The 22,287-nt window shown below is 44.8% G+C and overlaps 1 protein-coding gene across 1 annotated transcript in view; it reads right to left on the bottom strand.

Moving 5' to 3' along the window:
- Positions 1-17,449, bottom strand: part of SDC2 (syndecan 2) — a 263,320-nt gene extending 245,871 nt beyond the window's left edge. The window contains exon 1 of the mRNA XM_078686998.1: positions 16,870-17,449. Coding sequence (XP_078543124.1) covers positions 16,870-16,929 — 60 coding nt within the window. The 5' untranslated portion in view covers positions 16,930-17,449. The remainder of the gene's footprint in view (positions 1-16,869) is intronic.
- Between the last annotated feature and the right edge of the window lie 4,838 nt (positions 17,450-22,287).

A 22,287-nucleotide genomic window follows, 5' to 3' on the forward strand; every position in this document is an offset into this window, starting at 1 on the left:
TCCCTGGACTCCCCTCAGTGAGATTCAGGATCGAGCCAACCTAAAGCGACGGGAGAACTGTCTCAGAGGCACCTTAATAATGTCATTACCTCCAGAAAATTCAGTTTAGCTGCCATTATAAAACAGTAAGCAAATATTAACTTTTTAAAGTATGCTACATTTATCCCTAAAGGCCAGGTGTAGCGTTTTTTCCTCTGCGTTTGATTATTTTAAAGCGGTCAGAGACCCAACAATGTATAATTAAGTGATTTCTTGAGAAAAAAAAGTGCATTACAGCTGGTGTGGTTAAAACATTTTGTGTGGCTACAGCCTGACCATAATGTTCCTGCATATTTTATTTACATTTCTTTCTCAGTTTGATCGACCCGATGTAATGTGTCTGCTAAAGCAATTAAGCTGTGGCTGGTTCTTTTTAGTTGCCAAAAGCAATATTCTCTTTGCCAGCACAATGACCGAGAGAAGGAGGGGAAGGTGTGTTGGGAACTGAAAAACCTGCGAGGTAAGCCACTCAGAAAGTATTATGGGGGGAGGTCACTTCACCCATGAGGCGAATTCCAAACACAAAACTCAATCCCAAATGGCCAGGAAGCATCTGCCAGGCGAACGTACCACCTAATAGGCAGCACCACATGTAGGCAGCCAAGGAAGTGAGGTACATTTGTACCTGTCTCCTTTAGGGTTAGCTTTAAAGAGTCCCTCTAACTGTTCGACGCCACCCATGAGACCGCACTTCACTTGCTATTCCCGTCCTCCAACCTCGCAGTTGAAGAGTACCTAGGACGGAGGGAGGCACTGGAGCAAGGTAACAGACTGGTTATGCAAGAATGAGCTGCCTGGCTCTGTGCAGGGTCAGTGCTTTCTCAAGGCTCCACGGGGTGCTCTGCGGCAGCACTAGGTACACTAAAGCAGTGCGCGGCTCCCTGGCAGACATGGGTGCAAATAATCGAGAAGTCTCCTTTTGTTGGTTGCACATGAGCGAGAGGCTCAGTTTCCGAAATCATGACCAAAGACTACCACAGAATCCACGGGACAGCATTGTATATGAATTTGACCTCTCTTTAACATGGTATGGCCTGCAATGGAGGTTCAGTCACAATGACCTTGAAGTCGTACAGATGACCATTCATGAACGAAGGGCATGTTTCATTACTGGTCAGGTCACACTGGTGATACTGCTGTCCATCATCCAGTTGACATACCTCAACTGTTCCATATAGCATGAATCAGGTTCTGGTCTATTTTGCAATATTGCTTCTGAAAATTCACATGGGATGCAAGGACGCATTGACAATAATTAGTATACCAATATAGAAAAGACTACAAGATTCAGCTTTCAACAAGTGAGGACACATCAAATCATTACCAGATGCTAACCCTACTGTCTCAACAGTATAGTAAGCCGTTCAAAAGTAGTCTGCACCTGCGCTAAATTATGTCAAACCTCACTTCACTCCTGGTCTCAGTCAGTGTCCCCAACTTAGTCACTAATGGGTGAAAAGGACAAAAGACTAGAGAAAGAACCACATCAGACCAGGAGGGCGGGAAGGTCTTCCACTGAATACTCCTGTATCGCCCTCACCTTCAAACAGCAGCAGTCGAGTGATAGAGCATTCATTCACCCCTTGTACCATCTGCGTGCTTAACAACAGATGGTTATTATTGTTATCCGACTTCTCAAATTTTTGAAAGAGACACCAGGTAAGAGATGTGCAAGGCTGCAGGGGGACTCCAAAAACGGGCGGAACTAACAAGAATATTATATTGGCACAATATTGAAGAACAGAAACAATGTGGACAACAAATATTGGAATTTGTTTAAAGGTAATCGAGACAAATCTTTCATTGTTAGTGCTCATGCCTTTACACCACAAAACAATATTCCTTCAATAACCATCCCTATCTTTACAGCAAGACATCACATCCTGCGGTGACTCAATTCATATGTGCAACAATTGCCACTACCCAATTCTCGGGTGTACCCCAGTGTAATTCCTCATTTGAATGTAGTTACGCTCTGGATAGTATTTCCTTATGTTCCATACACATATTCATCATTTGCTCAGGGCATGCATTCGCTTTACCTACTTCCAAAAGCCATTACATGTTCTGTGGCATCCTCACAGGACCGCCGGCCTTTCCGTTGGTTGAATTTGATAAGAAACCTTTGGCGACAAATGTGCATTTTTGATTCTGAATGTATGTACATATGCTGATGACACTTAACTTCTCATTAGGCTTAGTAAATCCACAAATGATGCCCACACACTTAAGTCGTTTTTTAGTGATTCACAGCTTTATAGTAAAACACTTGCACGGTCAAGACTGTAAGTCTGATGGCCAGCAGGAAATACATTTGGCAACCAAATTTCTGGCCTGTCAATTTCAGTCCCGGTTTCCTTCCTTCGACTAGTGTAAGGAGCCCAGGAATTCGAATTAATTATTCCCTCCAGATGAGTGGTCAACTCTGCTCTGTCATCTATTCATGTATATTTAATCCAAGATGTCTTCGTTCTCCATACTCTCAATCTGAATGCACACGAGCCAGTTTATCTGCTATAAATGGAGCAAAACTGAACTGTTGAAATAGCATTTATTTAGCCTTGACAAATTAGTTTCTTACTTGGGTACAAGTCAGAATCACGCAGCCTGGCTGGCGGTTAGTTTCTCCTGTTTTAGTCACACCGAGCCGATCCTAAGCGGACTGTAGTGCTTAGCTCACCTATTCAAAATCGTATCATCTTTAAAGTGCTATGTATAGTCCACTGCGCGCTTTAAGGCTAGCCCCGAAATGTATTTCTAGAAAACGTACCCAATATACCTCAGTTCATCCTCCTCAGCCCTTCTAGTCATTCGCTGGTTTCAGAAACTTTGTGCCAGATGTATCAAAGGGTTTTACCCACTCTGTGTCCATGGGAAAATGTGTTCGTACATATGGCCCCTTGTCTTGATGATAGGGACCCTTTAGTCTAAATCCCACAAATCTGGAAGCAGTTACCTCACAAGTTTCTGACTAAGATAACGTATCTTTCATTCATTCCCAAAAAACGGATTTTTATTGTAACAGCTTTTTTGTTTTCTGGTCAAATCAGTGACAGCCCAAGAGACCTTTAGTGGTCTAAATGTAAATTAAATTAAAAAATAGAAAAAAAGTGCCACTTAGACCAATTAAACAATTTATTTTATTTATTTATTTATTTACTTATTAAGCGCGACTGCCACCCCAAGGGTATCCTGGCGCTGAGACTGCAACTATCCTGCTGGCGAACTGTCACTACCTAAGTTTTAGGGAACAGAAAGGTTTTGAGGTTCTTTTTAAAAGAGGTAAGATCTTGTGAGCACCTCAGTGCCAATACATATAAGAAGCCATGTACTTTGTGCAGTGTGAATTATGGGGGACTTTGTTCCCCTTTGATACCTTTCTTAACCCCTTCGCTGCGGGGGTAATTCCCCCACTGTGCTGGGGGGGAAGAGGGGCGCGCACAGTGCCCGCATGCTCATGACGAGCTCAGCTCGTCATGAGGCACGGCGCTCCTGTGCTCATGACGGTGGGAGAGGTGTGGCGCCGCGGCCAGGGCGACTGACGCTGGAATCAGGGGACCACGGTTCGATCCTCGGCTCCGGCGGCAGGTTAGCCCAGCACCATGTGACTCTGGGCAATAGCTCGCTTAATCTTCCCGACGGCCCCCCAGCGCCTAGAGACCCTTACGGGTGATTGTGCGCTTTACAAATGTGGACTTTACTTTACTTTATGAAGAGCTGAGCTGGTCACAGTTGCACCGGCTCCCGTGGAACGCTCAGCACAGCAGGGGAATTCTCCACGCACCTGAGCGTTCCACAGGCCATGACGAGCTGAGCTAGTCATGAGCACCGGAGCGCCGTGGCCCATGACGAGCTCATGTCGTCATGAGCATGGGAGGGGTTAAAAACAGGATACATTTTCTAAGTGGCTGTTAGGTGAATCCAAAGTAATAATGAGAAGAAGAAACATTGTGGCCTGAATATATGCATAACCGTAACTAAATTGAAGTCAACATAAATATGAAATGCCATACAGTGATCAAAGATGATAAATCTATGTTGTATGAAATTTGAATCTTAATTGATTATATATATTGTCATGTTTATATGTGATGGTTTATAATAAACATTACCCACAGCTCTGGTTTCCAAGACTTAATTTGTGGATTTGATGGGGGCGGGGCCAGGAACAATCTGGGGGTACGGGGCCTACGGAAAAGCGGGTACTATAAGGCAGCGCGCCATTAGGAACCGGGTCCCCGGTCACGCCCTAGTGGCTCCTGGAAGAGTTATTGGTCGCTGCCTTCAAGGAGAAGTACTTCCGGGTCAACACCGATTTAACTTCCTGCTGGAGCCGGTAATGGGGAGAGGAGGGGGCGGGTCTATTTAGGGCGCATTGCCCTGCACCTCGCCCTCTCTTTCTTACTGCGCCGGCCGTGTGTGCTATGGACTGCCTGAATCTCCCACCCACCCATCCCTATAGGTAGAGCTTGGGAAGGTGTTGGAAGTGGAATGAGGAGTGGCGGTAATGAGGCCACATAAATTGCCATACATTGTTAAGGGGAGTCCGCGTGCATACACCCTAGGCCAGCACTGAGGGGGTGATACAGTAAGCTTACCCCAGAGAGTATGGAGACACCGGCTGGGGGCAAGGGTGTCAGTTCACAATCCAGGGCATGGGGCATCCAACCCTGGTTATTCCCTACGAACCCTGATGGGCAGCCTGGTGGTGGAGGGGTGGGCCCCTCAGGTGGTGGACATGGAGCAGAGGGCACAAGCTCACCTCTCAAGGACGCAGGTGGGTTGCGCCTTGCATGGCTCTCAGTTGGGGAGGTGCGAGCCAGAAGGCGCCTTAGTGCTGGAGCGATAGAGAACATTCTTTGCCGATAAAATTAAGTTCTGTCATCTCTACGGATAAATTATGAACTTATGATCAACATAAATATGAAATGTCATACAGTGATCCAAGATGATATTCTTTGTCGTATGAAATTTGAATCTTAATTGATATATATTGTCATGTTTATATGTGATGGTTTATAATAAACATGGCTTCTTTTACCCACAGCTCTGGTCTCAAAGTCTTGATTTGTGGGTTTGATGGGGGCGGGGCAGGGAACAATCTGGAGGTCCGGGGCCTATGAAGTACAGATTAGGAGGGGTAAAAAAAACTGACCAATGATGGAAGTTTTCCTTATACTTGTATTGGCTGTATTATATTTATGTCCTGAAGAGGGTGGTACAGATGGACTGAGTTCCACCAAAATTATTCATCAAAGCTTTTTTAACTGAATTTAGTGGTTAAGGCCTACAGTATGAATTTCCAAATCATGGATTGTCAACTGAGGAGGATTCTCTGCATTACAGAAATCAGAGTTTAGTGTGTGTGCAACTCTAAATGAATAAGTAGTACAGGACAAATGGGATCTTTCCTTTGTATGATTTTTTTAAATATATATTTGTATGCATTTTTGATACTGATAAAGAGAAATTTTACATTAAACAGTATTGGTAGAGAATGGGAAACAAAATCATAAACTGACTTTAAATAATTATAGGTAAAAAGTGGGCAACGTTGTTTGATTGATGTTTAGTAATACTGACACCCCTCCATTCCACCGTTATTGGGGGTTGACTGTGTTTCAATAACGAATTCAGCAAAGTTTCCATCCATGCTTTTTTCACTGGAAAATAATGATGTACAAAATGTCTTGAAATTGTGTTTGTTGATTAACTCTTATTTGCTTGTCGATATGATTGAGAAATTTAAACTACAACAAACCCACTATTAAATACTGTGACCTTAATAAACCACTGACACAACCTTTGCTGCGGCGCACATTCCGCTGCGGTGCGGCGGAATTTGACGCGTGCGCAGATTGGACGGCCCCTGGCCGTCCGACGCACACACCCACCGTGAAGTAGGATGGCCGGGGCCGTCAGACGCATTGGAAAAGGTTACACAAGAACAACATTCTTCCTCCCTCTGTATGATAAACAAACTTGCAGAAACAGATACTTTAACCGGGGTCTATAATTTTGGTTCTTGCTTCACAGGTCTTAAAATAAATCTAGCTGAGCTCCCTAAATTTCCAAATCCTAGGGGCTCAACTGTAAAATCTTTCAATCTTAGGCGATTTGTGATACTTCCTTAGGCAGACTCTGCTTCGGGCACTTCCAGATCTTGGCGAAAGGTCAATTTTGAGGGTGGCGCCTAGACTTTCACGCTCTAGCCTGCTTTAATCTCAAAAGACTGCTCAGCAAAAAAGTTGCTGTTCTATAGACTAGGCCTCGCCAAAACAAGTCTTTTACACACACAACCCTCGGTATTCACACACAATCCCATTGCAATATTTTAGAAGGGAAAAATTACTATGCATTTACCTAGATGACTGTGGACTTCCATCAGTGCAATCTCCGTCACAGCACTAAGGACTTGAGGGGAGCATTTTAGCTGTGCCATTTGGCCCCCATACTAGTAGGATTTAAACCTCCTCAGTGCTATAAGGAACCAGGGTCAGTCTGATCACCCTGCTTGCACCCTGGGACAATTCTGTGTCAAATTCCCCGTTGGATGTGAAGGAACATAAATTGCTTCTTTTATTGCGACTTGCTGGTATGGCTTTCCCCAACTTGCAGGTTTAAATTTAAAAAAATGTTTTAAAGAGCTAACACCGTCTGATAGAAAACCAGGTATCTGTTACTCTAAAAATGTGTGTATATGTATAATCACTGAAGTACTGGAGCCCCATAACACAATTCTTTAAACAGAGGAGAACAAAAGCATGGAACAAAAGCAAAGATATATAGCCAGATTATCTTTTGATGAAAAACCTCCTGGCCTAGAGCTCTTGTTTGTGGTGAAGACGCATGTCAATGAGTCCATCCCTACAACGTCAGTGTTCATGATGTTATTGATATTCCTATAGCATATGTTGCTGATCTTCAGAAACAAATAATCCTGCAAATGTTAGCAAAGAGTGAAACTTTCAAGCACATTTCTGCCAGGTGATACTGAAAATGGACCATCATGCTGCAGAAGAGCTGATTGAATCCACTGACTCCAATAAAGTGCAAGGATCCATCAGTCATCTATGCTGATAACCACACTGCAGGGAAAAGGATGCAGGATAACCTATTTACTGATTTGTAAGCAATGTAAATCAAGTGCTGAATAATTAACCACTTCAGTTTGGAGGACAAGATATTTACAACCTCTGAACTACCTAAATGTGGAGGGCATTAACGTCTGATATTGGCTCTCACCCTAGACAACCTTGTGCACCAGAAGTATTGTCTGTTTTCTATTAAATCACAAGTTGCTGTATTGGAAGAGCCTCCCACGTAGCAGAAGGTACGTTTTTTTTGGGGGGTGGAGAGAGGAAATCTGTGACATACAGTGCACATATGCGCGGACGTCACACACTGAAAGCGAGCGCAGTCAAAGTCTTTGGGCTCCTGCAGCTTATACTGTAATCAGTGCTCCGGGCGTACATCAACCCTGATTTTAGCCATGATGACCAGCACCCCACTCCATTTCTTGCCTCACTTTTTTCCATGGTAGCCTAGTGAGCTATCAGCCCCACTGGGTACACAGAATAGGTTAAATACCACTTGGCACCCACCAACAGCCCTGCCAAATGCCTTGCATCATGGATTAAAATTACATATTTTTTTCCACGACCACAAGCACCAGAGATTTACACGCAGTTAGTTTTCAATCTAAGAGAGCGGTGCCAATCCAGTGACTGTCATTCTTAAGAGCGTTGCCCAGGCGAACCGTTTCTGGTGATAATAAAGCAATACTTGCACGCTTTTCCTCGATGACGTTCACTGTGTTCCCATTTCTTAGTGGAAGGCTGGACTTTCCTCTACACTCCCCTTGCTGGCACTGATTGTCTGCTCAGAGCAGAGGTCTGGCTTATCCCACATGCACTGTGAAGCCCAAAGTGGCCCAGGACCACGAGTGACTTTGTGAAAGAAATAGCTGATGGGAGAATGAGTGCCCTTCATGGACAGATGACGGTACTTCCAACAAACAAGTAACTATCTTTGATCTCCTCGGTGCAGTGAGGGACAGACCGCAAGAAAGTTAAGTAAACTTCATGTTTATGCTCAGAAACATCTTGCAAGGGAAAATATACGCATGAACCGAGGACCGGTTTTAGTGCTGGTGGCGCCTGGTGCACCAATGTTTGTTGGTACCCCACAATGACCTCCTTCTCCACGGGTACCCGCACTACCACCCTTTAACAGAGCCCCTAAAGTCTCCATAACCACTCTCTATCATGCATTTTTGTTTTATAGCACCACTCATACCAGTGTATGGTGTCAGAGCACTTTACATCACATACACATTACACTGAGACAATGAATCATAAGTGTGGAAATCAGTGTATAGGAAACGTTACATCAGACACCGGACTACAAGGCGTTGGGAGTCACAAGTCATCCCTACTAGTAGACACTACAGTCTAAGAGTGCTGGGTCTGGAGAAGCACAAACTCAGATTTTTAAAAGTAACGCCATGGTTGGGGGGTTGCCTTTACTAATAAGAATTGATGTGTACCCATACGTTTGCCCATATGCTATCAGTTGTGTAATAACTAATGCAAAATACATGCTGTATCCTTGTACTATAATACACTACTGTTGACCAGTAACGTTGAATATATGTATAATCTCTCTAAAGAGCCAATAAAACAATTTTTAAAAAGATTTGATTTGTACTCAACTGACTCCTTTTTGCAACATTATGATCATGAAAGACAGGGAGCTTTAATCTGCCAATCACGGTTCATCCTGGTCTGAAATCATCCACCAACACAGGGCCAGAGGTACACAGAAGGAAGAACATGTTGATGGCTGTCCAGAGGCCAGTGTTGTGTTAGAAAAGGACCAGATTAGTGACGTTGCGCAAGCAATTCTGGAGAACTGCAGCTCTCTTAAGGGATTTTCATTACATTTCACTGCAGGATTTTTTTTTTTATAAGTACCTTATATCATGAACATAACAGCTTTGCTTTAACACACTATGAAGTGTCACTTGAGTGTCCGCACAAGGCATTGAAATGTCACACGCAACCACCCCGAAAACATGGCAATGTAACACGTAAACAAACTGAAATCTTGGCATCTATGTGTCCACAGTGGGGAGGGGTGTCAGAATGCCTGTCAGAAAAAAAAGTGAGACAGAGTGGAGTACGTACTTGCCCAGCCTGGCACTGCACTGCCGCCCCTCCAACCCCCACGAACCTGATAGTATTTCTGCCCACAGGGGGTAGACAGGTTACCTCTATCTGGAAGTCAGTATATCAAAACTATGCCCAAAGAAATCTCCCTCACTTGCCATGTGATATGGCTGTATTAGGCTGGATGCAAGTCAGCCGGTAACCAGGGAACCGCACCAAACTTGTGCAATTCTAAAACCTAGAGGACCAGGGGAATCCAGAGTGGTGTGGCTTGCATTTGTCCCAGTATATTTTCTTAGCCAGAATGTCAAAGGATGAATTAATAAATGACTATTGTTATCATATTTAAGTGACAGAAAACTCAGCCATCTCCAGCCAATGGCTAAAGTCTTACCACACATGCACATCATAGAAATGGTCCAAAACTGAAACAATGTGAAGACCCCAGTGACATTACTCTGACATGACATGGTCCAAGTTTATGTGGAGAAGTGGTGAATACGAAGACAATGTAGATATGTGCCATTTTTATTGTCTCAAAATGGTATCTAGCAAATCAAGGGTGATACCTAATGTTGATCCCTCAAGCCATAATGTGCAATTCATCCTGACCACTTGCGGATCAACCACTTCTCAGACGAGTAGGTGAACAACAGCGGACATTCTTTCTTTTGACGCTTAGTGATTTGCTTATCAAGGATGGTTCATATATTTGGAAACATTTAAATACAAATAATAATGACATTCTAAAAGACTTTTATCCAACATCAATTCTTCTCATACCCAAAACCTTTTCCAATATCAGCAGCCGTGCAAGCACTAGTGAGACCCACAGAGCGCCCAGTTTTGATGGACAACACGCTCTCTGCCGTTCACAGAGAACAGTAATCATCTCTGTGCTAGTCGAATTCCAGTCAGCAGGATGCATACAAAGCACTCACAGCCTTCAGTCACGTAAATCTTGCAGTCAATATATGTTGACAGACCCTTCAAAACTGATTTGTACTTCACAGACTGCAGTAAAAATCCGCTGGAGTTAATAATACAAAGTATCCGACTGATCTGCTCTTGACAAAAAGATGACAACTTTGGTTCTCTCCCACAGTATCTTTCACCTCCAACTGTCACTTTCAATCTGTCCGAATTGAACTCTGCACTGACAAAAGAGGTTCACAAAATGTCTGCCAAGCTTACCCAATCAAATATGGAGGCACATTACAGCTCCATCTTCTAAGGTATGATGGATTATGAAGCTTAATTAAATTTCCAAGCATTGTTTTTGTACAAGAATGACTTCTTGTTAAAAGTTATATGCGTTGACAGAGATAAATCATCCACATAGAATAGTAGAGAATTATCCATAACCTCTCCGTCCAGAAAGTAAACCATCAAATAAATGTCTTTCTGAACCTCCAACCCAAGACTTTGCGAAAACTGCTGCTGTTAGCTTTGCTACATTTTTCACAATAATGCTGCGAGGATTATATCTGACGTGCCCTGGAAAAGAAGAGGGTCCAGTGTTCTGACATGTAGGAGAATAATTCAAAATTAGCCCTTGGCAGGTGAGAAAGTGCAAAGGTCACATACATGCAAGAAAGGTAAACAAACATCCAGATTAGGTCATGTGATATTGAAAGGATGAAGGCAGACCGACATATGGATAATTTTGTTTCAGATGAGACCTGTAACTAGTTGAAGAAAGCCATGCACTCTGATAGTTCCGGCTCTTGCAATCAGAATCAAGCTATGAATGAAACATTTATATTTCAGTGGTGCTAAAATATCAAATCCTTCTGCCTTCAACAACCGATAAAGTTTAAAACTAGACTATTTCTACAATTTAGGAAGGAATATTTTGGTGAATCTGTCTGAAGTTCATGAAATACAACGCTCTTGAAGGCGGCAGTTCATTACCTCAACAGAGGAAATTAGGAGTCGAAAGAGTGGCAGATTCTACTTACAGAACTAATTCAAGTCATTGACTGAAGAGGGCTTACACTACTTCACATTTAAGCAAGGAGACCACCACAGCTTTTGATAACACTCTGAATGACGCAATCTTCCATACCGCTGGGCTTTATGCCAAACATCTGCAAGACCGAATGCCCACCTTTTTGGAGGGACCTGATGTTTTCATAGTGCTCTAAACTAGCCATGGGAAGATAAACACAGCAATCACTGAAAAGAATGTTCTGCATAGTCGGTAACCAAAAGAGGCTCTAGTATACATAACTTATTCCATATGTCCTGGCTTAAAAGTGTCCTCCCACTGACAACCATATTCACATAACCATAGTCAGTTGTTAACCTCTAACTGATACGATTTTATCGTACACGTTGAGAAATAAGATTGAAATATTTGTTAACACTGAACTGAAACAACTGTGTCAGACAGTATTGACTACAGGATCAAGGCCAACTTGATTTAGACTCACAACAAACTAAGAGCCCGCATAAGATTTCCAAATTTCCGCTTGTTCTCACCGGATAAGAATCTGATTACCTTGCAAGAACTGTAGGCTCTTTGGTCTGTGTGTGGGAGAGTTTCTCCCTCCATGCTCTAAAATGTTTTGTATTTCTAAACAATGGATTAAGGTGTTGATGGAGCGTGAAGGACAAGAGGGAAAAAAACACATACATCAAAACAAACCTACTGCATGGAGATTTTGAGGATAATAACTTACTTGACTGTGCCGAATTCAGGCATGCAGTAGCATTCACTGCTTGTACTGTATTTTGAGGATAATAACTTACTTGACTGTGCCGAATTCAGGCATGCAGTAGCATTCACTGCTTGTACTGGTTTTTTTTTCTATGTTTTGGGGCATTTATTTAATAATGAAATTAAGGCTCAGAATGGCCCGGTGCCATGCAGAGGGAAAACAAGCAACAAAATAAGGTGATAAGAAAAACTGTTCAATCAATATGGAGTAGGTGGTGGTGAATAAATTCTTACTTCGCCCGATTAAAACGATGTCAGCGTTAAAGAGGCCCACAGATTTAGGCCTGTCATGTTAAAGAACTGCCTAGGTGTTGCTAGATTTGCAGAATTCAAGGATCATTACCCAGGCTCTTGTTCCATGTAGGCCCTCAAGAAATAATAAGATGATGGTGATAAATGCCATCCAGATATTAAAGTCTAATGTGTTGAAAGCACATCAGAATAAGCTTTATCCTTTATCAATTCTTTAAGAAGACATTACTAGCTTAGTTGTGCACTAAAATTATGCACAACTTACTTTTGTCTGGAGGGGGGTTTAATGTTTCACAAATCTGCTGCTGAACAGGTGGTGTTAGCCCGAAAAACAAAAGATAAATATTTACAAAGGCAGAATAGTAAATTAAAATGAAGACTTGCTCTGTAGGCGGATCTCTTTTTGTGAAGGCATTTATTTACAAACAAGGGGGTGGGCACCAAACAGTACAAGATGACACGCAATACATGTCATCTATTCACAAAGATCTCAAAGAGCAACGTCACACGAGGCACAAGGGTTGCTCTTCTGTACAACTGATTTTCAATGTTGGCATCTGCTTACCCTTAATGACCACTAAATGACTCCTAAAACAAATAAATGCCCATTCCTAGTTCAAACTTCAGGCCTTCTTGAACCATGTGGGGAATTTAATAGCCATCGAACTCGATTATAACATATGTTTAGATTATACTTGGGACTCTTACAGTGGAAGAGGTGTTGGGCAGAATGTTGCTGGTCGTCCTCCACTACCAGCTACAGATTAATGTGGATTGGCCCACCCGCGGGTTGTGGGTAGGGGGTATTGGGCTCATGTCCCTCCCAGAGGAAAAGAGTGATTGTTTTCTTGTTCTCTTATGATTCAGTAGCCCAAAATAAAATATATTTTCCTCCCAGCTCCACTGGCCTCATAAAATTAGGGATAAACCCTACTACATTTACTGTAGTGCTTCTGCAATTCGCAACAATATTATTTTAGCAAGCCACTTGGAAAAGCTATCCTGAAAACATCTGCTCTCGAGCGTGCCTCTTGTTAGCTTCTTGAACAGAGGGTCTCTTGTGTCCTCCGTTGTGTGTGTTTGGAGACACGAGCTTGCATGGAATGCGGAACACACATTACATATTTCTGCTTCCCAAGATGTCAGCTTGTTTTCCGAAGCCTGCAGCCCCCCTCTAGAGATGTTTTGACAATTCAAAGCATTAGGTGCATACAAGTAAAAGAACTACAAGTCCACAAAGAAAAACAGGAATATTACCATCCACTATTTTAGAAAAAAACTTAACACAAATATCCAGCGACAACCTGTTTATTTTTGTATTTAATTTTTTATCGGCACAGTATGGGAACTGTTACCCAAGATTACATAGGACAATTCTATGGAGTTTTTTTAGGCATCTTAGTACCATCAGAAGCAATGAGTTGTAAAGATTTTTTTTAAAGCCATGCAACCTGGGAGTACAGATTCTGCATGTTCAGAAATTGTATTTGAATTCGTTAAAATATCAACGAACCTTCACACTGTGTTAACGTGTATATCATGCATGCATTCGACGAAATACATGTACAACGGCTGGCACTGGTAGCCAGGTAGGCCTTCCAAAAGTCTACCTGGTTCCATAGCACACCTTCCACTCTACTCCATTAAACCTCCCCATACTTAAGTAATGTGGCCATTTTAAGTGTGCACAAAAGGGGCAATGAAGCCCTGGTAGGTCTATGTTGACAAACTGTGTCACCCTCTCTGGTCGACAATATACTTGCTTGCAATGGTCTTTGGGACTCGTTTGTAAAGCCACAGGGTCCTCTATTGACCTCAGATGCAACCCCTCCTTCTCTTGCTTCAAAAAGGACCTGAAACTCCTTCTCCTCAACCAATACTCTACCAACCAAGTCAACCAACCTAGGCATCAACAACATTATGGTCTCCCCCCTCACTTTGACCTTCAAGGATGGTGGTTTTCTGACTGTTTCAAACACCTGCGTCTTTCCCCCCTCATAGGATACACAAGTATTATGTCTTTGCTTTGATCTTTATGCATCCTCATATCCTGCGAGGTTATGTAATTTTTCTTTTCCTCTGTGCATGTAAAGCGCTCTGATACCCACGGGTCTAGCTAGCGCTGTATAAAACTTTATAAATAAAATAAGCAGCCTACTTACAGGTCAACATTTTGGGAGGCTTTGAAAGTGGATAGGACGGGCCGCCCTACAGGGCAACTTTCAGTTAGTCCAATAAAAGGACCAACCCACAAGATATCTGAAACCTCTAGGTTTTTTAGATGTGACCTTAACTAGTGCAAAGCACCACAGCAGTACGACAACCCTACGAACCCAACTAGACATTAACCCTTTCTTGAAGTCTTCGGACTGAATAATCAAGTTTATAAAGTCAAGCAAACTGAACAGTGCTGCTGAAAATCGATAAATAAGATGTGTTCTTTGTAAAACTTCGCCGATTCCCGCGCTCTGCAGACAACAATATATCTTTTTAGGTCTGTCTTCACAGCGCAGCTCTCAGCAATCCCCAATGTCAACAAATATTTCAAATACACAGAGGGTGCACAGGCTCTGCCCAGAACAGGATTTTTCTCTACATTGTCATACTACTGACAGTTGAGGGTATAATTCCGCCTCCTGTGAAGAGTGAGGGACTATTTTACATCTAAAGTACACTGAAACGTCACACATCAAGTTCCTTTTCTCCTGGATGCCCTGTACACAGACAACAATCATTTGTGATATGTTTTTTTTTACTGCAGCAAGCTTTTTACAAATATTTTAGTCAGGACTAAAATTGCAAGCCAGACCTTATTGGCTTTGCCAACAACGCCTGTTTCCTTTGGTGCAATAACCGTGTCTCCTGGACTGCTGACTGCAGGGAAACTGAAAAGAACAGGAACTCCGCCTGGAAAGGGTTTCTTTGAAGAGAGCTGGCGCACTCAGGGGCTCGCATTGTTCGTGTGCAGAGGGTCTTCTGTCGGCAGAAAGGGGGACTTCAGTGGAAAACATCTCGGGAACTGTTGTGGAGCCGCTAAAGACACAATGAGATGTTTCCTCGTCACACATGCTTTGGAACAAACAGTGCACACCAGCTGATGCAACTGTTGACACGCCATATCACGGAGGGTCAGGAGAAAGTAGCCACATGCCCACGGCAAGTCATTATGTTCATTAAAGTCACCCAGTGACACAGCTAGAAAGATTAGCGCCTGCGTCAGGGGGTCATTAACGCCCCGTGAAGCCTGCATCTCGCCGGCTCTCATTTAGTGTAATTATACGGGGCGCCCCTGTGGCGCTTTCTTCCAAAACCAAGCAGGGATTCACATGGGCTGTTATTGCCGAGAGCTGGAGAGCGGGGAGATGGCTTCTCTGGCCACTGGACTGCGCCTCGCGTCGCCCCGCCGCTGCCACAAGGCACAAAGAAATGTGATTTATTGAACGTTACTGTAGTGGGGCTACGTCTCGCCCCAAACAAACGCACGTGCGTTTGTTTGGGGCGAGACGTAGCCCCACTACAGTGATGTATATAATTCCCAGTGCCGACAGGGCATGGCACTTTCAACAATCAGCACGCATTCTTTTGACATAATGGAGATGAATTTGAGGAATTAGGCATATGAGGTGTGCATCCGGTCCCCTTTTACAGTGCAATTTATTGAACGTTCACATACTCGTCCACACCCCACGCTAAACCACCCAGTAAACACAAAAACTACACACCGCTTCTTTTTATTAATTACGAAAGGACAACGTGTCTACACCTCGCACTCAACATGCGGGCACCGACTTGTTCTATAATAAACCAACGCTGCCCAAGTGCCGGACACACCAGTGCAGCCTGTCTCACACCCCCTCAGCGGTGATGTAAAATCACGCACGGCACTCTCACCCCACGAGGTGCCCCGGGCACAGCAGTGTATCTGGTCTATTCTGTCGGTGGTTGCAAGGGGTGAGTGAGGCACGATTCTCCACACACACCAGCCCCGAGGTGAACACTCACTTTTGATACGCTCTCTAAAGCCCTGTATCTTGTTTCCAGAATTAGTTTTAAGGTCACACACAGACAGTACAAAAGTCCCAGCAGCCGCGTGTGGGAGGCACAAGGGGGTCTGCTGGGAGTAAATTTGGACAGCGGTACACATTTGCAAACCCTACCATTACCACTGGGATTGTCCCTATTCCGCAATGTAGCGCAGTGTGTGTGGAACCACCAAAATATTTATTATGGGGGGTGCTTAAAAAAGCCCCAACGACAAACACTTGGAGCATTGGGGGTGGGCAGGAGGTTTGCCCTCGCGGGTACAAAAAACATGCTTGAATAGTACAGTAGAATATAACCGATCAGGTGAAAGCTGCACGCCTGTTGCACGGTGAGTGTGTGTAATGTAGAGGGGGTCGTCAGCCAGCCTCTGGTCTTAATGCGGAGCCCCGGCGGGGGCACGCGCAGTGCCGGCTGGAGGTCCCGTGTCCCCCGGCGCTCGCAGCCTTCCATGAGCAACAGGCTGCGCGCAGCCGGTGGAGCCGACCCAGAAAAGTTACACCAAGAAATAAACAGTGCATCATTTCTCTCGCCCAGTTTCCATCAAGACCACAGACTTCCAAGACCTGTAAGACCAGCCACGAAGGAAGACAACACCCCCCCCCCCAAAGAAAAATAAAGAAAAAGCAGAGCCGGCGCTCTCACCGTTTGTCCCGAGACGCAGGCGGCCAAGCCGAGCGCCACCACCATCCACAGGGTGGGCATGCTGCCGGCGGAAGGGTGGGCGAGGGCCTGTCGCGGGGGTCTGTCCAGCCGCCGCTCCTCGCCGCTCTCGGGCTCCTCTCCCGGGGACGGCTCGGGTTTCCGGCTCCCTCACAGAGCTCCCGGCGCCGGTGTCGCACTGGCTCCGTCCCCCGCGGTAGCAAAGTTTCCTGCGGACCCTGCTGGCCGCGCTCCGGTGGCTGCGTGCGTGAGGGGGTGTATCCGCCCGGGCGGGGGTGCAGCTGGTCCGAGAGCTGCGGCGCGTGCTCTGCTCCCTGCACTCTGAGGCTCCCGCGCGCACACTGGCTGCCAGAGGGAGCGGCCTCCCCCTCACGCCCGCCGCCCTGCCCTGTCACCGCGCCTCGTCCGCCTCCCCCTGGCTGAGCCCAGCAGACCTGCCTCGGGATCCGTCTGAGTGCGGGAGCGCGGCTTCCTCGCCACGAGCTGCGTCTGGGCTGTGGAAATGCCTCACTCGCTTTCGTAACTCCTGGGGGCGCACCTGCCCCTTGCCTCTGTTTGCGATGACTCGCCACGGAATCTTTTTGCGAAAAGCAGTGATTTCACTCCCCTCCCTCTGAACATGAGACAACATTGTTTTCACCGCCTTTTTGTGGGAAGAGTCGGTCAGTAGTTTTACTGGATGTAGGTTCTAAGGGGGCCTGACCGTCCTTAGTAAGTTTGTGTTGAAATTAAGACTCATTTTGAGGTCTGAGCGAGTATCAGGTCAGGGTTTAGCACTGGTTGCACCTACAACCCCCACCACGGAGTCTCTCATTACCACCCTTTAACAGTGCAGTGCCACTCACGTAGGGTGACCAGATTCTCAAAACAAACAAGCATTTGCAATGCAATAGGTCTCGCATTATTAAAGTTTAAGCTATTGGTGTTGCATTATTTAGCAATGCCAATAGCACAAACTTTAATAATGCGAGATCTATTGCATTGCAAATGCTGCTGAGCACCGGCATGACCCCGCCCACCTGGTTCAACATGCTGTGATTCTGGGCAAGTCACTTAATCTCACCGTGCCTAAAAAAATGAAACCAAATGGATTTGCCTCTTGGGTAGTGTAACTGGTGCTCTTTTAAAGTGCTCCAATAAGCAATTCGTGCTATATAAAACTGCAAAAAAAAGAAAAACAAAGTTCTTGGGTAATGCCAGACTCCTCAGAGGTTGGGAGATGCACGGATATCTTCTCATTCCTTTGAAAAGAAATATAGAAAAAGTTCAGACACCCAACATATTTTTATCAGTCCTGAAAATGGAAACCAAAAGTTCTTAACGGGTCTACGGGTGTCTGTCAACAGAACAAACGGAAAATCTATGTACAAAAATACCACGTACGTAAACCGTACAGTGTACGTGGATTTAATGTAATATTATCAGACAGAGTTACAGCGAAACCGAAAGCAGCTCTCAGGACTGGGCTGCGACTGAGGGCGGGGGCTGCCCGCGCATGCGCGCTTTTTGCTGGAGAGGGAGCCCCGGCGCTAAGGCAGCTGAAGTCCCGGGTCCCGTCCCGAGTGACCACCAGCGCTGTGGAGCTCCCACGCCGAGACACACCCAATGGCTGCCGAGGGAGAGAGGGACACGGACGAGGCAGAAAGAGCACGGTGAGTGGGAGGGGGGGTTGTATCTGTGTGTGTGTGTGTGTGTGCGCGCCCGTGAGTGGTGGGGGTGCGTGCGTGGCTGTGTGTGTGGGGGGGTGCATGTGCGTGTGCGTGTGTGGCTGTGTGTGCGTGCGCTTGTATGTGCCTGCGTCTGTGTGTGTGCCTGCCTGCGTGTGTGCCTGACTGCGTGTTTAGGTAAGAATCACAGGCAGGGGATGTGCACGGCGACGTGCGCGCCCTCGAGGGCAAATCGGAGACGGCAGAGGCTCGTGCTTGTAACCCGTCTCACATTCCCCCAGACACGCCAGCAAAAGATCTTTCGCAGACAAAAGCATGCTTTGCATGCTTTTTAGGTCTGCTCGACCTAAAAACGGGGACAGGTCATAGACATAGAAGTAGGACTACGGTTTGCAGTAACCATCCACATGAAAGTAGGATTATTTGACAGCTGTCATAGACATAGAAAAAGGACTACAATGACAGCTCCCTCCACAGACCGAGATGAAGCATTACAGACTACAAATCTGAGGTCTTTTATTGGCACCCCTCTCCTTTACACAGCAGCATTAGTACTTCTTATTACATTAACACTTTTAAGGAATATAGCATATATTTGCCAAAAATCAATAAAACATCACAGGCTAGCAAACACCAGTGCAAAGAGAGCATGCGCGCACATGCTCAACTGGAACAATGAAAAACAGGGACATTTCTGTGTTTAACAGGGACACTGTTTGAAAACGGGGACAATTGAGTCACTTGGAGAAAAGTGTCGGGACACGGGGACACTTCTCCAAAAACGGGGACCGTCCCAGGAAAACGGGGACGTCTGGTCACCCTACACTCACGTCTCCACAACTACTCCATCTTAGATGCATTTAATTCGTTTTCTAGCGCCACTCATACCAGTGTAGGGTGTCGGAGCACTTTACATTACATACATACATATTACATAGAAACAATTAAAATATGTGTGAAAACCAGTGTGTAGGAAACGTTGCATAAGACAGAGGATTACAAGGGGTAGGAGTCAAATGTCACCCATACTGGTAGCTAGTATAGTTTGAGTGCTTGGTCTGGAGAAGCACACATTCAGGATTAACCCATTGGACGCTCCAGACGAGCTGAGCTCGTCATGAGCCACGGTACTCGTGTGCTCATGACGAGCTGAGCTAGTCACAACGGTCCGGACGCTCGCACGCGGTGTAGTGTAGTTCCTATATTCCCAATAGGCTCTGCGCATTGGAATAACAAACGATAGTTTAGACGTATGACTGAGGTCGACTAGGTCTCTATTGAATATGTTAGACTTAATTATGAATGCCAGCTAGCTCAGAGGTCACTAGAAACTTTCTCGAGTAAACAAGAAGGTGTTAACTTTCCTGAATAGACAAGAAGGGATTAGTTTCTGACAACCGCATAAACATGACAACTTTGCTCCCTCCAGAATAAGGAGTATATCTCCAGAGTCGCGGAAACAATAGATAACTATTTCACTCAGTCAATCGTGCATGCTTAGTTTCACCAGAAGCGCAGAGAAATAGAGAGACAGGTGTTTTCAATAAAAGTGGTTATTTATTGAACAGTCTTCTTTCTCATGAAAGAGAAGTGAATTGCCACAATTCCAATACTTGTTATAAAGTAAAGTGCGTACAGTAAAAGGAGTATTATAAAATAATACTGTAAAAGCATGGTACGGTTTCTGAGCCATACGGTGTTTAAAATAGATAAAATATATACATATATAAAACCATGACTAAACGTACTCAACTGGTGCTTCTAAAATACGCCTACCCCGGTGTACCTAACCTAAGCCTAGTACGTGGGAAGGAGTAAGTGAGCTGCAGTTTAAGTTAAGATAGTTTTTGCCAAGAATCTGAATCAAGAATTCTCTAAGGATCTAATCAACTCTGTACCTTGGTTATAGAATGAAGGAGGTCTTGTATCTCTTTCTCAGGACTCGAACTCTCAGCAACCCGCAAGGGTGAATGGAAACACTGGAGCTGGATTTCTCGGCAGGAGAAAAGACAGCGTCTCTCTCAGTGCGTCAATGGGAGGGTCGGCTTCCTTCGGCACTTGCCACAGCAGGGCGTCGGGCAAGTAGATAGCTGATCTGCTCCAAACCACTGTGTGTTTTGTTAGGGCAGCTGCTGGTATAATTATACCTGGAAGGTGCCGAGTTTGACGTAAGGTTAGACATAAGACGTCACTAAGAACTCGCAGTTCTTTTTAGGACTCCAGGAGTTCTAGGACAAATCAATACAGAAGCAGGGGGAATTCCCGGGCTGCTGGAGGCTTGGTTTGTTTAAGAATGCGTTGTGCTTTTTTAGGAGTCTATGGGAGTAGCCTTGCCGTATTTGGACTGCATTGGCTATGACTAAATATGGATATGATTCTTATGCCTTTATAAGGATATGATTTGTTATAACCACATAAGGGCATAAATCGGGTATATTTAAATAGGGTCCTAGATACGTTTACAACAGCGGGGCTAATTCCCCTGCTGTGCTGAACGTTCTTAAGAAACGGGTGTGGCCGTGCCAAGCTCAGCTTGTAATGAGCACACGGCCACCGTGGCTCATGACGAGCTCATGGTGCGCCCCCCAGCACAGCGAGGGAATTACCCCCGCAGCCAACGGGTTAAAACATAAGACCTTGTTTGGGGGAGTTTCTTTAATAATAAGAATTGATTTTTACTCAAATGAACCAATTTTGCAACATCAGGATAATGAAAGACAACCCAATGACGACAACGATGACAACCCTGATGGGGAAGACCCTACTGCAGGAGACCGATCTCAGGATAAACCTGTTGACCCTGAGTGCTGACCACATGCTAGTACTGACCGGTATGGTAAGCATCCCACACAATCTCATCAATAAGTTCAATGGAATAGAATACACGGTGCACTGTTAGACTGACCAACACTCATGTACGGAGGTTTTGACAATTCAGCGGCATGCCTGGGGGAGGGACGGGTGGTTGTTTGGAAGGGGATTGGGGGGGGACTTTTGTTGGGTATTAATTGAGAAGTAGAACCGGAGAACTATGTCTAATAGAGTGTATTGTGATGCACTACTGCACTACGGGACAAAGAGCTGAGGGCTGACATAGGGCTAGGATGAACATTCATTTGCTTGCCCATAGGTGGGACTGACAACTGATACGGAATGACTACCCTGTAATTACAACAAGCTCTGTGAGATGTTTTCTATCTCTTCTAAAATTAATAACATTTGTTCACAAAAAAATGTAGGATAATGAAAGACTGGGAAAAAATATATAACGCTGTTGCCTATACCCAGCAGTTTTTAGGGTGCTCTTTGATGACAGTTAATTACTCATGGTTCTACATTAGGATTTTTACTTATAAACTACAAGTAACAATAGGATCTCTCTGACAAAAGCAGTAACCTACGGGCCTATTTTCATTATATGCACTTTGTGATTTGCACAGTACACGTTCTTTGCAGAAGGCATATTAACCCTCTGCGCTACCTTATGGTGAGTCAAAACTTCCACCTGACAAAACAACTTCCACTCGACAAAGCTCTGATCTCTGTCTCTCTCTCCCACCAGAAAAACATTGATCACCAGAGTTATCTTGACTTTTTTTATTATTGCCTGAAGACTGCTGGAGGCAAAGAACGCAGCAGCAGGTGCTTTTAAAATTATAATATATGGCGCCTCCACACAAAGTCAGCACCACATGCAGTAACACCAGTCGTATCGCCCTAGAGCCTGCCCTGG

This window comes from Lissotriton helveticus, chromosome 4_1, assembly GCF_964261635.1.
Source record: "Lissotriton helveticus chromosome 4_1, aLisHel1.1, whole genome shotgun sequence".
In the NCBI taxonomy this organism is placed as follows: domain Eukaryota; kingdom Metazoa; phylum Chordata; class Amphibia; order Caudata; family Salamandridae; genus Lissotriton; species Lissotriton helveticus.